The 23037-nt window shown below is 42.8% G+C and overlaps 3 protein-coding genes across 7 annotated transcripts in view; 2 read left to right on the forward strand and 1 right to left on the reverse strand.

Annotated features, from left to right (window-relative positions):
* Positions 1–590: 590 nt before the first annotated feature.
* Positions 591–7632, reverse strand: wdr20b (WD repeat domain 20b). The gene is made up of 4 exons (XM_035678800.1): positions 7346–7632; positions 4275–4457; positions 2709–4130; positions 591–2400 (listed from the first exon to the last, which is right to left on the reverse strand). Exons 1-4 carry the CDS (start codon positions 7592–7594, stop codon positions 2344–2346), a joined length of 1911 nt encoding a protein of 636 aa, XP_035534693.1. The 5' UTR covers positions 7595–7632; the 3' UTR covers positions 591–2343.
* A 1935-nt stretch (positions 7633–9567) lies between these two features.
* hsp90aa1.2 (heat shock protein 90, alpha (cytosolic), class A member 1, tandem duplicate 2) lies at positions 9568–20593 on the forward strand. Of its 3 annotated transcripts, XM_035678296.1 has the most exons (12): positions 9568–9837; positions 10804–10953; positions 11059–11231; positions 16984–17177; positions 17299–17432; positions 17540–17866; positions 17978–18143; positions 18270–18460; positions 18950–19097; positions 19223–19491; positions 19608–19941; positions 20125–20593. In XM_035678296.1, exons 2-12 carry the CDS (start codon positions 10804–10806, stop codon positions 20235–20237), a joined length of 2199 nt encoding a protein of 732 aa, XP_035534189.1. In that variant the 5' UTR covers positions 9568–9837; the 3' UTR covers positions 20238–20593. The 3 variants fall into 3 exon arrangements, with proteins under 3 accessions (XP_035534189.1, XP_035534191.1, XP_035534190.1); XM_035678298.1 differs by lacking the exons at positions 16984–17177; positions 17299–17432; positions 17540–17866; ... (4 more) ...; positions 19608–19941; positions 20125–20593 and adding exons at positions 11529–11662; positions 11753–12058; positions 12178–12343; ... (3 more) ...; positions 13427–13760; positions 13872–14296 and having other exon boundaries at positions 9596–9837; positions 11059–11425; XM_035678297.1 differs by lacking the exons at positions 9568–9837; positions 10804–10953; positions 11059–11231 and adding exons at positions 14695–14845; positions 16446–16595 and having other exon boundaries at positions 16811–17177.
* Positions 20594–21764: 1171 nt separating this feature from the next.
* Positions 21765–23037, forward strand: part of ppp2r5cb (protein phosphatase 2, regulatory subunit B', gamma b) — a 24357-nt gene continuing 23084 nt past the window's right edge. For 2 of the 3 annotated variants that reach the window (XM_035678573.1, XM_035678572.1), the window contains exons 1-2: positions 21765–21893; positions 22438–22497. In XM_035678573.1, coding sequence (XP_035534466.1) covers positions 21867–21893; positions 22438–22497 — 87 coding nt within the window. In that variant the 5' untranslated portion in view covers positions 21765–21866. The remainder of the gene's footprint in view (positions 21894–22437; positions 22498–23037) is intronic. The other variant, XM_035678571.1, reaches the window with a different exon arrangement.

Genomic DNA, 23037 nt, shown 5'->3' on the forward strand with positions numbered 1-23037 from the left:
TATCTCATCTAATATCCAGCATGGCTCGAGAGCGGAGGTCTAATTAGCTGATAGCTGAAGACATCTGTGGCAGGGCCTTTAATAACTCTACCTCCTACTGACTCAGAGAAACCTTGCATGTGAATGCGCTCACTGTATTCACCTCGTTCTCTCATTCATACTGTCAGATATACTCCACATGATATGTTTGGATCAGCATTGGGCCTACATTTCCACTTCTGTAATTCTTAATCATGTCAGGAAATGACCTGGCAGATCTGATTTAATACCAGTATTATCAAAAAGAAACATCAGCAATCGTTCCACTTCCGCGTAATAGAATTACAGGGCAAATGTTGTACTGCTGGCATGCATTGGCTGAGCTAAATGGCACTTTAATGGAAGCGTATGACAGGAAGTGGGTCGGAGTCAGTGATTGGTTGTCCATTCTGTCAGTAGGATACCAATTACATTAATGCTGCGTGCTGATCCTGACCTCTGGCCTCATGTGGAGGCAAGCATGATGGTATATTCCCAGCTAGACTTCTCGCACTCAGACTAGGCTACATGAAGATATTCATTCATGTGGTGAGTACAATGCACTCAAAAGCAACACAAAGGGAACATGTAATCTGTCAAAGCTGTTTTAATTAGGCGTCACATGGAGGCAAACGCTCCCACTGTTAAAATCCTCAGTCTTCCTATGTGGGTGCTTGAAAAACACGCTCACCTCAAGCATTTATTCCATCAAGTGCTGACATTAGTCAGTTGGTATTCAACACAGTGTCAAATGTTTGTTCACAAGTTCAGCATCAGTTCAGTGATTATTACTCACAACGGCAGGACTTACAGATTTCAGCCCTGTCTGCAGAACATGGTCGTCAGTCTTATTTGTTAGTTAAAGTGAATTCACACACGTTTATGGATGAGACTAGTGAGGGGAACTATGCCGGCGTTAGTCTTCCTGTGGTTTACCTGAGCTCGGAGTGATGGCTGAATTAGACCGCTGCGTCTGCGTCTATCTGCCTATGTTGTAAAAGGAATCTGCAGCGACAGGCTAGCTAGCATTCAGCACTACCTGTTAGATAATAGGATTTCATAGACATGTCCTATACCAAACGTTTCATTAATAAAAATACACCTGAATTCTCTTTATGTACAACAGAAAAGAAACATTTTCACCTGCATATTCAAGATTCATTTTAATATTATGTATAGATTTCTGTATTAGAAATATCACTATTTTCTGAAATGAGGATCTTTGAACTAATGTAATAATGATCATTTCACCCATAAATCATTGAAGTACAATATTTACATATAATACAGAGCCCATTTAATCTGAAACAATATTAAAATAAATGTTCAATAGATACAAAGGTTTTTTAATTCTATTTATATTTCAACCTTGTCAAGGAGTCCTTACACACTCCAAAAATGTAAAGCCATTCTCCTCTAACAAACTATTAAGTGCAAACAATTTTTCTCCATATAAAAAACTATGATTGCAGCATCCAGCGTTGAGACAGAGGGCAATAACAAGCTGTCCCCCCCCACCCCCAACAAGTGCTTCCAAAGAGAGTCTTCAAAATATTTCGCTTGTGTTCCACCATCATGAACTCAAAAATGGGAAAACAAAAGAAACAAGAATGAAAGTAAATCTGTGCAAATTCACTATAAAGTGTGATACCTCTGATTAAAATAGTTGTAAAGGAAGTAAAAAAAAAAAACCCTACAGTATCTCTTGAACGGGTGGTCCAGAGAGGACTGGGGCTGCACAAGGGATCGCCCAGGAAGTGACAAATGAAAGAGACTTGGCATTGGGGATATGCTGCTGCTCCAAATCAATCCCTCATCTTGTTCCCTTTATCAGTGAGGACATTTGAAAAAACTAAATATAGGAAAAATATGTCCGAATTAAACCCATACAAAAGGTTAGGTTGAGGCATTACCACAATGCTTACAGCGGGTCTAGTCTTTGAAGATCTACAGGCACAAAGGACTGGGTACTAGAGTTTATTATTTTCACGACTAGACGCAACTTGATATGACCATGAGCCAGTCAACCCCTCCCATAAACCTCCTGGACGATTTAAAGCTTGCACTCTTACTTCCGATAGCACCCTTTTTAACCCCCAGACCAAAAGGGGGGGTCAAGTATTCCAACCCTGGCTTGGCCAACTTCGGTTATCTAACCATGAGCAGTAACACAAAGAGAGCTGGGTGGTTGTAGTGATGAGAATGAAGGTGACACTGGAGGTCATGTGGTGTGTGACAGTGTGTGAAGAAGCGCTGCAGGGCCTTGGCCTTGGTCATCCCCGTCTCTGTTGCATGGAGCTGTCATTAGCAGCACCAGCACTGGGGCTATACTACTGTTCCACTGGGGGAGTTGGCTGGGTTGTTTTGAGATGATAGCAATCCCTGTGGAGAGAAAGATAACACACATTGATAACAAACAACAGTGTTACTTCAATGTATTAAAAAGAGGCAGAATAGCAGTGAGGCCGCGAGGTTTACTGTCGGAGAAGATGTGCTATAAAACCATTCAAAATGCTGGGGTTTGAGTATAAATCTTGCGGTAACCAAATTACCAAAAACAAAACCTATGGCTGCGCACAACAGCATACATACACACACACACACGCACACACACACACAATGCCTGTGCTCGAGACAATGCAAGTTAAGGGGTGTCACATGACAGTATCCTCGAGAGGCCTGTCACTCACCACTTTCCCAGGCCTAGCCCATGTGCAAACGAAACCCTCCTGACAGGCTGTTACCAGACAGTCCTCAAGGAAGATTAACACAGTGAGTCTCTCGTGAGCGATCTTCTTGCACACCAGCGGCTCGAGCAGCGGCACGTCCTCCATGCGCGGGCACAGCGTGGTGCCCAGAGTCTTAGCTACTTCAGTCTTCGCCGTCCGCGATGAGCTGAGCTGGTTGAGCTTGTCGCTGCTCTTGCTGCTGATGTGACCCATGCTGTGGTTTCGCTTGTGGTCCTTCTCGTGGCGCTCCTTGCGCGAGTCGTGCAACGACAGAGTCGCAAACTTGCTGACGCCGGTGGCGATGAAAGCGCTGTCGATGATGCTGTTGCCCTTGGTGCTGCTGCTGTTGCTGCCTGCGTGACTGTTGGGGGTGCTGCCCCCGGTTGGGGCGGAGGAGTGTGGCAAGCTGTTGGACCGAGGCAGCGTGCCTGGGAGGGAGTTAGCTGGGTTGCCACTGGTGCTACTATTGCTCGCATTGTCTTTACCATTGGTGCCACTGGGATTAGTGGTGGATACAGTAGTAGTAGTAGTAGTAGTATTAGTAGTAGTAGTAGTAGTAGTAGTTTGTCCAGTGGCTGGAGGGCTTGTGGCACTCATAACATTAGTGTGAGTTCTAGTGCGGGACAAAGGGAGGTGAGGGAAGAGAATGTCCTCTGTTAGGTCCCACAGACACATCTGGGTATCCTGGCCAACTGAGCCAAATCTGTAGGTCACACTAACTGGCCTACTGTCTGTAGAGTTTCTCTTAGAAAGCCGAGAATGAGCGCTGTTAGCTCTGTCTCTGCCCGCACCAAAGTTAATCTGCTCATGGAATTCCTCGTCACTACCGCTGAACTCAGCAGGGGGGTCCCCGTCCTCCACGCTGGTGGTACAGTGGTCAAATGCCACCACACTCACCCACGACTTGTGGCCGTGCCCCCGAGCAATTACTCTGCAGTCCGAAAATGACCACACAGTCACCAGGTCGTCCTCCCCTCCCGCCACAATATATCGTCCATCCGGGCTCCAGCACACGCACAGTAAGCCACCGAAGTAGCTCTTCATTGTTCCATGGAGCTCTGCAGCGTCGAAGCCAAATACCCGCAGGAAGCCGTCCTGGCTCGCGCAAGCCAGAAACTTGCCGTCTGGGGAGAAGGCGAACTCATTGAGCGCCCCTTCACCCACGGTCCAGCGCAGTAACGGGTTGCGAGCGGACTTGCTCTTGCAGGTGTGCACAGCGTAGTTTTCACCCTGCTTCAGGAGCTGGTAGTGAGGTGCCGTGGTGCCACAGGTGTTTTCCACGTTGTACAAATACATGCTGCCACTGGAGTGAGCCACCAAAAACAGGCTCTCCGAACCAGGAACCCATCGTACACACGTTACTCGTGACTTGTCTATAAGTCTCTGGGGGGAGAGGGACAGAGACACAGAGAAAGAGAAAAAACAAAGATACAGGTGAGCTGGTCATTCCATTATTTTACTAATTGTTAGTATGATGAAAGTCATCTTCTGTTATTTGGCCTAAGCATAACGCTGACTGGAACCCACCTCTTCATTGAAGAGTTTGCTGGTCTCCTTCTTTATTGGGTCTATGAGCTGCACCTGGCCCGCTGAGAAGCCCACCAGCAGGGAGACGCTTTCTGCCGTAGCCGTGAGGGGGTTGAAGTCATGACACGTGGGCTGCGTTCCTTTGTATATCCTCTTGTCTATGGGCTTACTAAGATCGGCAGCCTACAACAAAAAGAAATACACAGAAATGAGTTGTGTTTTTTTTTGACACTGCTTAGAAAAGACACTTGTGATGGACATTTACTTGGCTACAATATTCTTTGCTCAAAATGCCTAATCCAAATAACTGCGTATTAACTATATTTCAGACACCGCCTATCCTCCAAGGTGACCTCTAATACTTACAGCTACAACTCAGCACTTATGTTTATCTCACAGCTTTTCTCCAAAGGGTTCTTGTATGTGAAGATAGACACATAATCCATTTATACTGCAGTCACAGTAGAGGACACCCAGCCTATAAATTACATTGGATTCTGTCAAACACCACCAAGGGACAACTTATCCCAGATGAGAACAGCAGAAATTTGGTCGATTTTCACTTTTAGTCTACAGAAAAATAGCTCTTTTTAAAAAGAAGAAACTCTTTCAACATTTTAATTATTATTGTCTGCCACCTACTCTTTGTTGGTGTCTATAAAGTGCCAACCCAATGTCCCCAGTGCATGATAATAATGAAATGTGACACATGGAAAGTCATTATCCAGAAATAGAGAGGAAGACCAGCCTAGCCAGACAATATGGGTTAACTGTTTAGTTTGTCTTCCAACAGGTGGTTGACAACTCAATTTCAACCAAACATGACACACTGACGTTCTGATAAAATTAAAATGTTAATTTTCCCATGGTCGTCGATTTTTTCCGTACCGCTTGACACAAGTTTGACTCCTGTGAACTCAAAAAGAATGACCATAGTCATTATCATCAATCATTCTGTGTGCAAGTAGACAAGACAATTAGCTAAACCTGTAGCAGGTCTGAAAGGGAAGTGACAATACAGACCTGATGGACAGAGCTGCTAACCTGACAGGAAATGTGGTATTTGTGACAGTTTCGTGCCTAACCACTGAAACTATTTGTATGCAGTAAAAGGAGGCAGAGAGAAAGGTTAGAGGATGTAGCTATTATGTGTCAGTGTTAAAACGAGGCAGCTCTAAATAAAATAAGGATCTCTGGCAGGCTTTATAATTTGCCAGTTGAGCTCAGGAGCTCAATGAAAATCCGCACAATAGCAATTAAATCAAACACATAATTTGGGCCTAGACTACTGGCTGTATGTACGACAGTAAACACTTTGTACCCACAACTCGGGGGGGAAGTGATTGTCTAACATCAAAATTAGAGGCAAGACACACCAGAGGAGACAGGCTGAATAAAAGGAGATGCAGTGTTTCCCCACCTATTGAGATAAGCGTATGGGCCACACACAGTTTTTCCAATAATCCCCATTAATAATCAGACAGCAAGACTCTTATACTTCTGTTGCCCTTCTCTGACTTTAATTGAACAGATAACAGTCCGTGTTTTCCGACCCGCTGTCATTCGATGTGCTATCAGAGCTGCAAAGAAGCCTTAGATGTAAGTGATCGTGCTAACTCATTATTTGACGTCAGCTCTGCTTCCAGACATGGACGTTATTTCCTCTTTTTTTTTTTTTTAATTAACGGACCACTTTGAAATAGTACAAGTGAGGAAGGGTAAAAAGAAGATGCAGTCGCAGTGAGTTATTGTGTACAATTTGAGCGAACCTCCAACGTCACCAACATAAGCAACACCTTCTTCTGGCGTCTCAGCCTTCAGTCCGACTATCACAAAGTACTGTGGGTTCGCCATAGCAATTACCAAGTCATCTGCGCTGAATGTATTTGAAGTGTAAAACTTTTTACTGGAAGATGAGCCCATATTTGACTAACTATACTGGCTGCTTCCAAAATGCATAATCAATATACAGTAAGGCTTAGTGCAAATACAGGTGCAAAACTGGCTGCGGTTAAAACAAAAGTTAAAGTTAAAGTTATTCAAACAGCAAGCACACATATCATATTTCCATTCTGCTGTATTATATGACCTTTCTCTAGAAATGAATCATCAAAAACGCAGAAATACTTCATAATTAGGTAATTATCTGCATTAAAAACAATACTGGAATAACATTAATACTGTGTTAAAAAGTTAATTCCCCACCCTGGGAGTCTGCATTGAATCCAAAAAGATTTTAAATGATTACAACTTGCTCTCATGTTGTTGTTTGCCCCTCCACTATGCCGTGGGACTGTGAGAGCACCTGAACTGGAGAAATAACAGCGTTCTCATGGAGAGGCGAGGCTGCCATTGTTAGACTGCACATTCAGTCGCTGCATCAGAGACAACCACCATCATCAGCATGACCACCACTGTCAGTCACCATCCCTGCTAAACAAGAACAAACGTGGCTTGCTTGCTGCAATGACATCACCACTGTGTACAACCAACAACAGTGGACCACACTGCATCACATCCGAACCCTGACAGTGGAGGAACACACACACACACACAGCACACACACACAACACACACACACACGACACACTCTCTCTTCAACACCACTGTCACAATGTCCACACTGAGTTCTGTCACAGAGAAAAGGCCTGAGTTCACCCCGCTGGCGAGCACTGTTGACAACTTGCCACTCATATGTGGCTTTAACCACGTAAAGAAGATAAACAAACACACCATAAGACTGGATACGACCAGCCTTTTGCCCGTTCCCTGGAAGAAAGAAACTCATGTCGCAGCTTGTCACTGACCGAGAACTCAAACAACTGGCGGACCCTGAAGTGCACACAAGTCTCACCGAGGCAAAAACAACTACTGTGGCGATGTTAGCTGAGAATGCTAATTAGCTCCTAACTCAGCTAGGTCTGCTACATGGCCTTGTCTTGACAATCTGCGCACTTCAATGACAGGAGCTCACAGAGTTGACAGCCAGGGCGCAACACGTTTGAAGACGCCAAATCAATGGGCTGCTCCCGGACAGCGCGGGCTTTGTCGCTGCAGTCCACACTGTTTACCTTTCTCACGCCTTTGTAGATATAAAAGTAGAGTTCCCGGCCCACATTGAAACAGATCCTGTCGCCGTTGCCGGACTGGTCGTTTACATTGACGAAGGAGACCTTGACGGGGTTGGAGCCCTGTGAGTTGAAAGGCACCCTGTTCGGGCGGCTGTATTCGGAGTGAGTGAGGAGTTTGTAGACGCCTTCTCGTGTGGTGAATTGAGTTTTAATTTCGTTCATCTCCTTCCCTCCTCCCTCCGCCGCCATCTTGGAAATTGGCGTTCATCCTTGTCCCAGCCCCGGATGTTAGCCACAGCGCATGCGTTGTACCGTTGAAGTCCTGCAGCCATGCGTACAAAGTCATGTGAGACAAAACTGGAAAAATAAACAGTGTATAGTGTAGAAAGCAGCGTCCAACGCCATATCACGCACATAACAGACTAATGACAGACAAATTGCTCCTATTTAATACCGTTTTTTCATAAAAACAGCCGTAAACTGAACAGCTGCAATGTATTTTAACTCTATTATAATTATAAATCAGGCAACGTTCAGGTTATGTTTGTATGGATGTATTTAGATTTACTTAAATTGTGTATTTCTCTTTCCCCAGAGAAAAAAAGTGCAAAATGCAGAAAAACACTAAAGTAAATACAACTAAAATAAATCCATGTGGACACAGAACATGCAAAGTTCTCATAGACAGGAGACTGAAACTCACAGACTTTGCTGTAATCATATTATTAAAATAAGGATGTCATGGACATCCCAGGATATGCACCTCCATCATCCAGCTCTTAATTCCAGGAACATTCTTTTTTTTATCACTGTGCATTTCAAACATGCATGGACTCAGCATCTTAGCAAACTATTTAAACTATGGGGGATCTGGTTCTCTACCTCAGAAAATATCATCTTACAGTGATTGCGGCAGTTCTCCATGTTTCTCAGTTACATGGACTGTCAGCTTCTAGTAGTCTCTGCCATCAACTGGAAACATTTCGATTACATAACAGATCTGTAGCAGCAAGTGAGATACACTGCCATCCTCTGGTCAGCTGAAGTCACTGACACCCACACTGGACCAGAGAATTCTAGTCTTCTATTTTATGAAAGGTTTTATCTACTGTGTAATCCCACATTAGAAAACCTCTGTGTGTGAGTTGTTTATGGTAAATTACAAGTGTTATGGAGGATGAGGGGTTTGAACTACAGTATGCTGGTGGGCCTGTACGTTTTCCCTCCTGGCTGTACTGTATGTTTTGCAAATTTGCTAATCATAATTTTATGTAATTACTATTCCCTGTGTTCCCAAGGCCATGTATCACCTGTGTTTTGACTCATGTTACATTTTAACAACCATATTACAAAACTGTTCTAGTAATGTTTCCTTCAACTGAAAAATACTGCTATGTTTTCACAGTATTTCTCACTAATCATGACACTGAAAGTCATTTATTATAGTGCAAGTGCATTTTAAATACATTATTTAAATTAGCCACAACACATGTAAAAGCCGCAAGGGAGAAGCAACACTTCTGAACTTTTGAATCCAAATTCGCCTTAGCATTGTGATTGATAATCGGACCAGGGCCTAATAATTATCCCAAAAAATTAATGTCTGTAATTGTGTACAATAAACGTTGAAACATCTTCATGTTAACACAACTGATTCTGTTTGCAAAGTCCATCCGGTGATGAAGACCACAAAATGTGTCTGCAAAGGTCCTGTTGGTGGACCTTGTACCAAGATTTAGTTTCTAAAACTGCTATAACAAAGTTTATTAACATTAATCCTGTTTTAAAACATGAAATCAATTCATGTACAGCTCACAAAGAATCCCAGGAGCAAATTCTTTTAATGTGTATCTCTTCTTCTTATCTCGTCTGTAAGATATATGAGTTGCCGTGGTCTGTCCAGCTGCTTCACATATGTGAAACCTTTGAATTCACCCCAATCTTGCATGCCAAAAAAAGAAATGGGCCTGCTGTCCATAGGAAGCCCTATGGTATGTGTGTGTGTCTGTGTCTATATCCCATGAGGTACCACGACAGCAGCTGATAGCAAAGGCACTGCACAGCTGTGACGCTTACAGGGGGGTATGGGGCCTAACAGCTAGACAAGCTATCAGGAAAGCTCTCAGTGTGAGTGACAGGCACTCCTTGTGACTCTGCAGCCCTATAAGGGCACATTAACTTTAGGGTTCTGGTGTCTCACTCACCAACACCCCCTTTCCCAGCCTTTCTTTAACACCCCCCTCACTGTAGTGAACGTATCTTCTGGAAGCTTCTGAATGGGAGCTTCGAGAAACCACCCCTTAAGTATAAAAAGACACCGGCGTGTCGTGGGGTCTGCATAGAAAACTCAGTTGAACTCACCAAGAGAGACTTACTCCCCAACAGGAGCAGCAGCGAAGCACACATTTGGAGCTCTTCGAGAAGAGAAATCAAGCTCAGAGATACATTTGACGACTATCTCCAAGAAGTGACTGTAGAAAAAGATATTCAAGGTAAGACTGGAACACCTAAAAACAAATACAGCTGTTTTTGCATTTAATTTAAATTAAAAAAAGGACTAGCATGAATACTTGATACAAATTAGAATACATAAAAATGAAACAAATGATAAAACTGCAGAAATATAATTAAAAGTACACTTCTTTTAGAAGTGTAATATTAGTTATTTGTAGTGTGGCAGAATAGCCTCTTTACCATTAGTATCCTAGTAATCCTGTAACATGCAAGGAGCACATGGCAAGCAGGGTGACCCTCAGTGTGAGCAATGGCGGGTGAGCAAGAAAACTGGCTGGCACAAATAGCAGATACAGCAGTTTCACATCTTGGTGCAGAGTAAAGAAAAGAAAAACAGAAAACATTATAATATTTGGGGCATTGATTGAATACAATGGAATCACATAGATACCAACTTTAATAAGGCATATTTTAACCATGATAGTTTTTTAACTTAAAGGACCTGAAGAAACGTTGCTGCAAGGCAGATTTATATATTTTTTGTTTAAAATACAAATGCCCTACACATGAATAAAGATAATAGATCATTAGTGGTCTGTAGTTAAAAATCAGATCTAGTTTTATTCCATCTTTGAATTTTTAGCTCCAATTCCTTCCTTTAACATGAAGGTGTTGAATAACAACTTTTGGGGGTTGGGGAAAGCATCAGAACTCCACCCATTGTCCACATGGCAAGTGATTGACAGAAGGAACATGTGTTCATCTACCATCAGCAATAGCTACCCCCTTCAAGCCATGAGGCTGTCTTTAACAAATGGCACATAGAGCTTTCATATATAAAATCAGGGAAGTATTTTCAAGATAATCTAACACATCATTTTTTAACACATTTTTATTTTTAGAAGAAATGAGTAAGCTTAAACATGAGAAGCTTAATTATGAATCCAGAATGAGATTTTATTAAATTATTTGATTAAACCTAATAAATATGTAATTTCCTATAGATGCCTGAGAAAGCTGGACACGTTACGGAGGAGGAGGTGGAGACCTTTGCCTTCCAGGCTGAGATTGCTCAGCTTATGTCCCTTATTATTAACACCTTCTACTCAAACAAAGAGATCTTCCTTAGAGAGCTCATCTCCAACTCCTCAGATGTAAGTATCAGAACTTTACCATACCTTCCTTTGCTATTCAAATGTAAGCAGCCCATACATGTATGCAAAAGTCACTATATTAACAAGCTTTTCTTTTCTGGACAGGCCTTGGACAAAATCAGATATGAAAGCTTGACAGACCCCAGCAGACTTGAGTCCTGCAAGGATCTGAAGATTGAAATCAGGCCTGACCTGGTCACTCGCACCCTAACCCTGATTGACACAGGTATCGGCATGACCAAGGCCGACCTGATCAACAATCTGGGCACAATCGCCAAGTCTGGCACCAAGGCTTTCATGGAGGCTCTGCAGGCTGGAGCTGACATCTCCATGATTGGTCAGTTTGGTGTGGGTTTCTACTCTGCCTACCTGGTAGCTGACAAGGTGACAGTCATAACCAAACACAACGATGACGAGCAGTACGTGTGGGAGTCTGCAGCTGGAGGCTCATTCACAGTTAAAACTGACCCTGGTAAGACTGATTTACATGATTCTCCTGAACTGATATAATACTCTATTCAACAATTTGCATAATTAATATGATTTGACTCATTACTGCTCTCATCATCTTTTAGGAGAGTCCATTGGCAGAGGCACAAAAGTGATCCTTCACCTCAAAGAAGATCAGACAGAATACTGTGAGGAGAAACGCGTCAAGGAAGTTGTGAAGAAGCACTCACAGTTCATTGGCTACCCTATTACACTTTTTGTAAGTTCTAACTTCCATTAGCAGTAAGAATTTGACATCTAAAAACCTAAAAATAACAGATGATATTGACACAATTTTCCTATATTCAAGGTTGAGAAGACAAAGGAGAAGGAAGTGGACCTTGAAGAGGGAGAGAAGGAAGAGGAAGTTGAGAAAGAAGCTGCCGAGAACAACGATAAACCTAAGATTGAGGACGTGGGTTCCGACGAGGATGAGGACACAAAGGATGGCAAGAACAAGAGGAAGAAGAAGGTCAAGGAAAAGTACATGGATGCTCAGGAGCTGAACAAGACCAAGCCAATCTGGACCCGTAACCCCGACGACATCACCAATGAGGAGTATGGAGAGTTCTACAAGAGTCTCACCAACGACTGGGAGGACCACCTGGCTGTCAAGGTAAGCTAATGTACTGATGCCACTAAAGTGCCACCTAACTACCTCTTTGCAACTTTTATCATCACTTAATGTAATGTTTTTTAAGCTAATAAACTAATATTTCATTCTTCTCTCTGCAGCATTTCTCAGTAGAGGGTCAGTTGGAGTTCCGTGCCTTGCTCTTCGTACCCAGAAGGGCTTCATTCGACCTCTTTGAAAACAAGAAGAAGAAGAACAACATCAAGCTGTACGTGCGCAGGGTCTTCATCATGGACAACTGCGACGAGCTCATCCCTGAATACCTCAGTGAGTACCACTGAATTAAGATATTAACAGCTTATATGCCTTCTAGCGCTCATAAATCAAAATCATTATTACGATTATTGTGTTTTTAACTTTAATAAATAACTTACTCCGCCTTTGGAAGATAAACAGTCTTAATCTTCTCTGTTTAGACTTCATCAAGGGTGTGGTGGACTCTGAGGATCTGCCCCTGAACATCTCCAGAGAGATGCTGCAGCAGAGCAAGATCCTGAAGGTCATCCGCAAGAACCTGGTCAAGAAGTGCCTGGAACTCTTCACTGAACTCGCCGAGGACAAGGACAACTACAAAAAGTACTACGAGCAGTTCTCAAAGAACATCAAGGTAGGCTGATCCATCTGTATTTAATTCACTAACCCCTCAGACTTTTTTCATGCTTGATGTTCAGTATTAATAGTACATCATTTCATGTTTCAGCTTGGCATCCATGAAGACTCTCAGAACAGGAAGAAACTGTCTGAGCTGCTGCGCTACTACACCTCAGCTTCTGGAGACGAGATGATTTCCCTGAAGGACTATGTTACACGCATGAAAGACAACCAGAAACACATCTACTACATCACTGGTTAGCTATTGAACTCAATTTCCATTCTTTTCTTTTAATACTTTTGCTTAAATGTCTTCTCAAAAGTGATATAGTTATAATTAGCATATTGATTCAATGAATTTGTATTAACTTTCGCAGGTGAGACCAAAGACCAGGTGGCTAACTCTGCCTTCGTGGAGCGCCTTCGCAAAGCCGGCCTTGAGGTCATTTACATGATCGAGCCCATCGATGAGTACTGTGTCCAGCAGTTGAAGGAGTATGATGGCAAGAACCTGGTATCAGTGACCAAGGAAGGCCTGGAGCTGCCTGAGGATGACGACGAGAAGAAGAAGCAGGAAGAGCTCAAAAATAAATTTGAAAACCTTTGCAAGATCATGAAAGACATCCTGGACAAGAAGATTGAAAAGGTAATGGCAGAAAAATGATCTCATCTATTTTAATGTTCCAGTATTATTATGCTAATATGGTATGGTAAATTTTGTTTGAGCGTGACGATAATACAGCATTTCATTACTGACAGGTCACAGTCTCCAACCGTTTGGTGAGTTCCCCATGCTGCATTGTCACCAGCACCTACGGCTGGACAGCTAACATGGAGAGGATCATGAAGTCTCAGGCCCTTAGAGATAACTCCACCATGGGCTACATGACAGCTAAGAAGCACCTTGAGATCAACCCTTCGCATCCAATCGTTGAGACCTTGAGGGAGAAGGCAGAGGCTGACAAGAATGATAAGGCTGTGAAGGACCTGGTCATCCTCCTGTTCGAGACTGCCCTGTTGTCTTCGGGATTCACACTGGAGGACCCACAGACACACGCCAACCGCATCTACAGAATGATCAAGCTTGGTCTTGGTATGTTTTATTCTCCCTGACTACTGACATGACAGACATTACAGGAATGAATATGCTTATGATACATTAATAAGTGGCTTTGGTTGCTAATGGCTGCATTGTCATTCACAGGCATTGATGATGACGATTCTGCTGTTGAGGACATCATTCAGCCCACTGATGAAGATATGCCAGTCTTGGAAGGAGATGAGGACACATCAAGAATGGAGGAAGTTGACTAAAATATGTAGTAGACTCTTTACTGCTTTCTTAATTTTTATTTTTTTAAGTTATATTGCTTCTTCAAATAGACGTATAATTTTAACACAATTCCCATCTCTTAAACAGTATAAACTCGTCAATACAAGCAAATTAATGGAATGAATGTACGCCACAGTGTGGCTTAGTCTACATTGTATAAACTGCTTATATAAAACTACTGACAACCATTAAGAGTAATATAAAGTCACTGGAAATTTGACTTATGCCTCTTTTTGTAACTGTTAAATTTTTTATGAAATGCAATCACATTTGTAATAAAATGTATTTAGAAATAAGACCGATCTTTCTTATTGAGTCTATTGCATGATGAATTGAATCACTTTATTTGTTCTTACCATCTAATACTGACTGTAAAGGGACATTCATAATACAGGTGTAAAACATTCATCAAGTTAATCCTTTATTTTATTAGCCTAGATCTTCTGGAATTTTCTGTGAACACAGCATGGTTAATTCTAGTATCCCAAACTTAACCAACCAATCAACGAAGCCAACGAGCCCCAGCCAATCAGAGGCAGAGTTTGACCACCCGGCTCCGCCCGGCTCATCCTCCCCCTCCCCTCTATTCCCGCCCCCTCCGTCCAAGAGAGCACAGTAAGGCGTGTACACACATAATGATTGGCAGACCAGCGGGCCTGTCAGCGACCACCGTCGGGCTGTAGCGAGGAGGATTGTTCTGGAAGCTCAGGTCAGGATTTCTCGAACAGTCTGTAAAGGTACTAAAGCTGCCCAGCTACCCCCCCGTCCGCACTACACAGCTCACTATCCGGGTCGACTGCGACTTACAAGCGACACATTTCAATTTCGACACACTGAGGACCAAGGTAAATAATTTCAACATGTTTTATATCATAATAACGGACAACGGAGATGGTAACTGATAAAAATATAATATTAAACACTTTAACATTGTGTTAGCTAATATTAGCTTTGTTATTATATAGCTAATTTAAAGCTCAGGTGTTTTCCATCGAGGCTGCTATTTGACAACCTCTGACATGGAGATGATGAAGACTAAAGTGAAGATGGTGTAAAATATACCGTTACTTAATGGCAGTAACTATTAAGGACCACTACTACATGCTTGTCGTTTTTTTTTGTTTTTGGACAATTTACCGTCAAGGTTTGTGACAAAGTCATTATTTCGCCGGTATGTCAGCGTTACTTTCACATGTCAAAACTTTTTTCCAGCATTATCTTGGCAACTAACCCGCCCACATTACCTTCGCATTGCTCAAAGCTGGGAGACAGCAGCCACATGGTGCATTAGTGGTGCACTGGTCAGGCAGGACTTATGTTAAGTGGATGCACAACTTGAATCAGATTTGCTGAGCGGAGACATTGCCGGCAGATTTTTTGTTTTTAAGTCCGTGCCACCCTCCATAATGATCCAGTGTTCGGCCATCATTCACAAAACCTCCTCAGACGGTTAATAGGAGGAGCTTTCGATTTCTATGGAAACTGCTGGAGAGTTCTGTTCGCCTCTTGGTACCTTCTAGAAACTTGCATTTCGGCCGAGGAACCGGAAGGTGGAGTCATTTGTGCTGATGCTGATATGCAATTCTAGCCATGTGCGCCTCTCTGATCCTATAATAACTAATCAAGACAAGGAGACAGGAAAACAACTACACTGTCATTAATAATCTTAATGTGTGGGCTCAAATACAGGAATCCATCACTGTTATCTTGGCTGTGCAACTTAGAAATCATCAAGTTTAAGACAATTTAAATATATATATAAATAAACTGCTGTGTACATTTAACTTTCTACGTTCACTTCTATCATGCCAATACATTTTTATTGCATTTGCAGAATATAAAATGTGTATTATCGTATCTAACTTGTGTAAAGGCAGACGCAGACGCAGACAGGAGGGATTATAGGCAGGTGGAGCAGTGAGCAGAGCTGGACCGTCTGTCACGCCACCTGCCTGCACAAGCCATACAATACGTGCGCTCACATAAGTCATAATTACTGCTGCATACCTCGCTGCTATTTCAGATAACACATAACTGTCAACTGACTGCCGGTCAGCGCTTTAATAGTGGCGCTGAAAGGGGATGGAGCGTATTGATGGATACACGGCTGGCAGTTTGTGGTGGTGTGGATTGTATTATATTGTGAGGTGTAACTTTTAAGTACTTTGGAGATTACCCCAGGGTGATTGGCAGTGCGTGTTGTGGATGTGACAGGGGAGTGAGTCACCGTGCTGCAGCCGATCTACAGACGGATGAACACGGTCGCTCACACACTTCCATAACATGCCTGTAAATCTGTAAAAACATTATTCGTTATTGCAATTATGTACTATAATTGAAATAAGTGTGCAGGCCTGTGATTTAGGGAGACAAATACCAGCTGGTAGGATGTAACATTTATTATATATGCATATTCTAAAAAAGAATTTGTCGCCCTCTGCTTAGATGCCTGAATTACACGACCAACCAATGGAGGAGGAGGCTGAGACCTTTGCATTCCAGGCTGAGATTGCTCAGCTGATGTCTCTGATCATCAACACTTTCTATTCCAACAAAGAGATCTTCCTTAGGGAGCTCATCTCCAACTCCTCAGACGTAAGTTAGTCATATTATTATTCTGAAGCTGTGTTTTAGTCCCATGTTGTGTTAAAGGTGTTAATTGAGCTTGTTCTAAGGGAAGTTTTATATGTTGTGGCTATAATACGTCTATGCATATGCTGATAATCAAGGAATGGGAAGTGACAGATATTGAGTAATTAGATTTTTTTTTTTATTTCTGTCAGAACGTTTAATTATTTTTTTTCCTGCAGGCTCTGGACAAAATTCGATATGAGAGTCTCACTGACCCTAGCAAGCTGGACACTGGCAAGGACCTCAAAATCGAAGTCATTCCTAACAAAGAGGAACGCACCCTAACCCTGATTGACACAGGTATCGGCATGACCAAGGCCGACCTGATCAACAATCTGGGCACAATCGCCAAGTCTGGCACCAAGGCTTTCATGGAGGCTCTGCAGGCTGGAGCTGACATCTCCATGATTGGTCAGTTTGGTGTGGGTTTCTACTCTGCCTACCTGGTGGCTGAGAAGGTGACGGTCATAACCAAACACAACGATGACGAGCAGTACGCCTGGGAATCCTCTGCTGGAGGCTCATTCACAGTTAAAGTGGACAACTGTAAGTAATGTAAAGCTATGACTTTGTTGCACTTTACAGTTTGGTTTTATTGGTAGGGGTACCTACAGGAGGTGCCCAGGGTTATCTGTAAATTGCACTGACCCATCTTTTCCCCACATAGCTGAGCCCATGGGGCGTGGCACCAAGGTGATCCTACACTTGAAAGAAGACCAGATAGAATACATTGAGGAGCGAAGAATCAAAGAGATTGTGAAGAAGCACTCCCAGTTCATTGGCTATCCCATCACACTCTTTGTAAGTGCCATTTAAATGATCTTAATACATTTCCCACCTAATTTACGCAAGTTAAACCTGGGTCATTGAACTAATCCAAAAATCACGGCCATGTTTTTTTAATTCAGGTTGAGAAAGAGCGCGACAAGGAGGTGAGTGACGACGAGGCCGAGGAGGAGGAGAAGGAGAAAGACAAGGATGAAGACGAGGAGAAAGACGAGGACAAGCCCGAGATAGAGGATGTTGGGTCCGACGACGAGCACGACCACGACCACGACAAGTCTTGTGACAAAAAGAAGAAGAAGAAGAAGATCAAGGAGAAGTACATTGACCAGGAGGAGCTGAACAAGACCAAACCCCTGTGGACCCGTAACCCCGACGACATCACCAATGAGGAGTATGGAGAGTTCTACAAGAGCCTCACCAACGACTGGGAGGACCACCTGGCTGTCAAGGTAGGTCTCCTAGTTTACAGTTTGCCCATATTAGACTTATCTAATACTAGTAAGATGACTACATTTGAAAACTGAGCCTATAACGGACCTAATACACTATTTTTTCCACAGCACTTTTCAGTAGAGGGTCAGCTGGAATTCCGCGCCCTGCTCTTTGTGCCTCGACGCGCTCCCTTCGACCTCTTCGAGAACAAGAAGAAGAAGAACAACATCAAGCTGTACGTGCGCAGGGTCTTCATCATGGACAACTGCGACGAGCTCATCCCCGAATACCTCAGTGAGTATTAACCCAACTGTGGAACTACTAGCTTATACATTTGGTTCCTAAATCAAATAATCCTAATATATAATCTTGGAAATTTTAATATATTGCTCACCAGGCTGTCTTTATCCTCCCTGTTAGACTTCATCAAGGGTGTGGTGGACTCTGAGGATCTGCCCCTGAACATCTCCAGAGAGATGCTCCAGCAGAGCAAGATCCTGAAGGTCATCCGCAAGAACCTGGTCAAGAAGTGCCTGGAACTCTTCACTGAACTCGCCGAGGACAAGGACAACTACAAAAAGTACTACGAGCAGTTCTCAAAGAACATCAAGGTCAGTGTCCTCACTTTGCACCGTGTAAGCTGTTTCCCTGGTCTTGTCACACTCAAACATATGGCAGCTACCTTGCATTAAAACCTTGTGCCTTGGTTTGCTACCATGTTAAAATGTTGTCTATTCTATGTTAGCAGGATGGAGCTTGCTTTTGCTTCAGTGCAACGTTTTAGTTAATGATAACCCTTTGTTCCTCTGACCTTTTACACAGTAACCATCTGTCCGTTGGCCATATTGCCCGACTGTAAAGCTGCTTTCAGTCTTGTTTTGAGCTCCTTACTGCCATCTTCTGTTTAAACTGAGGCACTCTGATTATCAGTGGTTACAATTTATAGACCAGACAATATCAGTGTTTTTACATTAACACTGGTACGGTTAATGAAACGATAATGTAATTTTTGTGAGAATTTAATGTCAACTCAGTTGTCTACTGATGCAACTTTCTTTTAAACTGAGTGTTACTGACATTAAGTTTTCTCTGTCTTTCAGCTTGGCATCCACGAGGATTCACAAAACAGGAAGAAACTGTCTGAGCTGCTGCGCTACTACACCTCAGCTTCTGGAGACGAGGTGGTTTCCCTGAAGGACTATGTTACACGCATGAAAGACAACCAGAAACACATCTACTACATCACTGGTGAGGATGCTCTCCATCTATGGGCTGTTAATGTACATTAAAAAGCTATTTAAAATTAAGCGAACGGAGTTAATTAACGTGATTTTATGTAAACGTGTGACCACATTACAATGCCTATATTTCAGGTGAGACCAAAGACCAGGTGGCTAACTCTGCCTTCGTGGAGCGCCTTCGCAAAGCCGGCCTTGAGGTCATTTACATGATCGAGCCCATCGATGAGTACTGTGTCCAGCAGCTGAAGGAGTTTGAGGGCAAGAACCTGGTATCAGTGACCAAGGAAGGCCTGGAGCTGCCCGAGGACGACGACGAGAAGAAGAAGCAGGAGGAGAAGAAGGCTCAGTTCGAGAACCTGTGCAAGATCATGAAGGACATCTTGGAGAAGAAGGTGGAGAAGGTGAGCAGAAGTCAAACGGCATTAAAACACCCCATGAGGTGTTGTATGACTCTATATTGTGTATAATCTACTGTTGCGTTAATAAGGATGAAAATTAATTCTTGTGACCTCCGCAGGTTACGGTATCCAACCGCCTGGTCTCCTCCCCCTGCTGCATCGTCACCAGCACCTACGGCTGGACGGCCAACATGGAGAGGATCATGAAGGCTCAGGCTCTGAGGGACAACTCCACCATGGGCTACATGGCAGCTAAAAAGCACCTTGAGATCAACCCTGACCACCCCATTGTGGAGACCCTGAGGCAAAAGGCCGAGGCCGATAAGAATGACAAGTCTGTGAAGGATCTGGTCATCCTGCTCTTTGAGACTGCCCTGCTCTCCTCAGGATTCACCTTGGACGACCCCCAGACTCACTCTAATCGCATCTACAGAATGATCAAGCTGGGTCTTGGTGAGTATCTTTGTTGATCCAATGTAAATCTTTAATGCTCTTTCTTAACTTTGCTCCTTGCAAATCTATGAGCTATGAATTATTTCGGTTCACTGCGCCAAACGTCTGCCAATAAAGGGATTTTAAATAAACAATAACCTGACTTTCACTGACTCTTAATCTGCCTCCTTCTTTGTCTTTTAGGTATTGATGAAGATGATCTGACACCAGATGATGTCACCTCTGCCCCCACAGAGGACATGCCCCCTCTTGAAGGAGACGATGACGACACATCCAGGATGGAGGAGGTGGACTAGGCCTGGTTCTGTTGCCTGCTAGCGTTCAGAAGTAGTGTTGTAAAAAATTTAAAGTTTAATGTTGTAAATGAACCCGAAGTGTCCCTCCCTCAACCCCTTTTTGACCAAGTTCACTTTATTTTCCCCCTCATATGGCATGGACCATATGCAGTTCAGATTCATTCCTTTTAGAACTTTATTTTAAAAGTTGACACTTTTTGTATCTTGAGTTTTATTTAATGTGTTTGTTTTTTTTATTGATTGATGATCAATGTTCTTTGAGTGTTTTTACTTTAACTGTATATATATCAAAATTCATACTGGTACTTGAAACGGGTGGGACCCATAAATAAAGATTTATCCTGTTAACAAGTCAAGTTTTGTTCATCCTTACTGTCTCTCTGATAATCAAACTGCCATGGAGGGGGTGTAAAGACAACTAGTCTAGCTCTACTGCAAGTGAATTGTGGCATGTGCATGTATCATTGACCAGGCAGGGACTCCGTGGCTGACTCCACAAATACCTAGCATAGGACAGGATTGCAAAGACTTATTCAAGGACATGAACTGTGGTTGATAAGCAAATATTACAATACTGACACATTTGTCAAGCTGCAGCTATAGTGATGTGAATATTTGGTAGCCTTTGGGACATAGTAATATGTAACTGATTAAAGATAAGATGAATTGATTCTTCCAAGGACATTGTGTCACAATCACCCACTAGATTGTTCAGACAGGCTAGACAATAGTATCTGAAGCCAATACACTGACACTGGTGCAGAGACAGGAAATGAATTCATTACAAGAAAGAGCTGCAGTCACTTCATATACATAGGACCTTTTCACAGCAGGCATTTTGGCTTTGTCATAGCAGGAAAAATACTAATAACATCAATAATAGCTCTGTTCTATTCAGTTCTGTTCTATTAGTCCCTTAAAATGACAGTGTGACATTTTGGCATATTACCTATAGACAGACAAAGAAAATTTTATTTTTTGGGGGGAAAATTGGAATTGATGTGTGCAATTCAGGGAGAAAAACAGACAAAGTAAGTGACAGTAAAAGTCCAGTAGATGGCAGTAATGCAACACTAAGGGTGACTGCTGCTGCATTGAAATGAAGCTGGTCAAATATTCTAGAAAACTGTGAGGCATAGTGGTGTATACCAGCCAGAGGAAAATAGAAGTTAGGTAAAGAAGACTGGAAATTATATAAAGTATTGTCACAGTAAAGTTAGTAGACTAACTTAACCAGCTTCAGAAGAATGTGAGGGATATTCAGTAACAGAAAAAATAAATTATTATATTTTACAACGTTCACTTTTTAACTTTGGAGTTATAATTTGACTATTTCCCCACACACAACTCAAATATCTGAGAGCAAATGAGCGAAAACAACAATAATGTATCGGAATCATGGGATCTGAAGGATGACGAGCGGCCCACCATGTCACAAACAACGCCTGCAGCTGTCATCATGAGGCCGTAATAGCGTGTCAGTCTGAGCCGTTGCAGTCAGCTGACCGACAGCAGCCAATCACAGGCCGAGGACGGGCTGAACCGCCTTACGGTGTGGTGCCCTGAGAGTTGTCAAGGTTTTGATTGTGGAGTATCCGAGACGGGAGCAAGGGCGGCTACGGTTACACAATGCCGAATAAAACCAAAAAAGACAAGGTGAGTTTTTAAGAAATTTGCCGAAGAGGTTATGACGATTTGAAATAAAGTTTGCATGAGGTGCATTTTAAGTGTATGTATTGATAAACCGGCCTCAGAAGAAGACACCGCTATCAGCGCAGTGTCCCATCACACTAACGTTAGCCAACCAGCAGCAACCACCAGCTAGCCGCTGTCCTGCCAACATGTTAGCGTTTATTTAAATAAAGCGTGTGCAGAAGTGAGATAAGCCAGTGTACTTTAAATACACACGTTTTCCCGGACATTGTGTGTGTGTTTCTAAGTGTAACTGTAAGCACTTTGTATCGTTTTTAAGCTGAAAGCCCGGGTCGTGTGAATGCTATTGACTCTGAAGTACCGTTTTCTAGCTAGCAGCAGACCTGCCAGTGTATTCAAACAGAGACTGGGAGGGCAGGCAGGCTATATTTAGCAAGGATTCCTGCACGGCGGCATTCATTGATACACTGCTCACTGATGTTGTCAACCTACTTTTCTGGCAATGCCCAGTTGACTTCAGTACTTTGAACTTTTTTTTTTCTTGCAGGAGACTCCTAAGTCTGGCAAAGTGGGCAAGAGTGGAGGACAAGAGAATTCAGAGCATGAGGTAGGCTAACCAACAACAGGACGGCACTTTACTAGAAACTTCCTGACAGTAAGACAGCGGGACACGTTTAAATGATACTGCATGGTTACTGTCTGATCAGTGAGTCAGTGACATAATGAATGAGCCCTACATTATTGATGCCCTCTACAGTGATTCTGTTGAAGGTCTGTCAATAATGACTCAGATGATTAGAAGATAATTCCCTCAGATCACTAAACTAATCTACTGATGATGGGAAATCTTTTTAGAATAGCAAACATGTTGTATCACATTGTTTTTCGCCTCTGATAGAATTGTTACAGATACGGGGTTGTTTCTATCATGTGAAACCCAGTTTATTAATAGAATAGGGAGTGGCCGGTCGGTTTTTAGGCTGTAGTGCCTTTGTAACTGTGTCAATCCCTGATATGGTGTATTGTTCCACATGTAAACAGTGAGTCCTGAGTGTGCCCCTCACTCCTGGTTAAGTGTCAGCCCCGCCTGCTCCTGTTATTACCATTTAAAGGTCTTCTTTTATGGTGGAGATTTTCCCTATCTGAA

This window comes from Morone saxatilis, unplaced genomic scaffold (genome assembly GCF_004916995.1).
Source record: "Morone saxatilis isolate NCDOM2014 unplaced genomic scaffold, NCSU_SB_2.0 Contig7, whole genome shotgun sequence".
Lineage (NCBI taxonomy): Eukaryota > Metazoa > Chordata > Actinopteri > Moronidae > Morone > Morone saxatilis.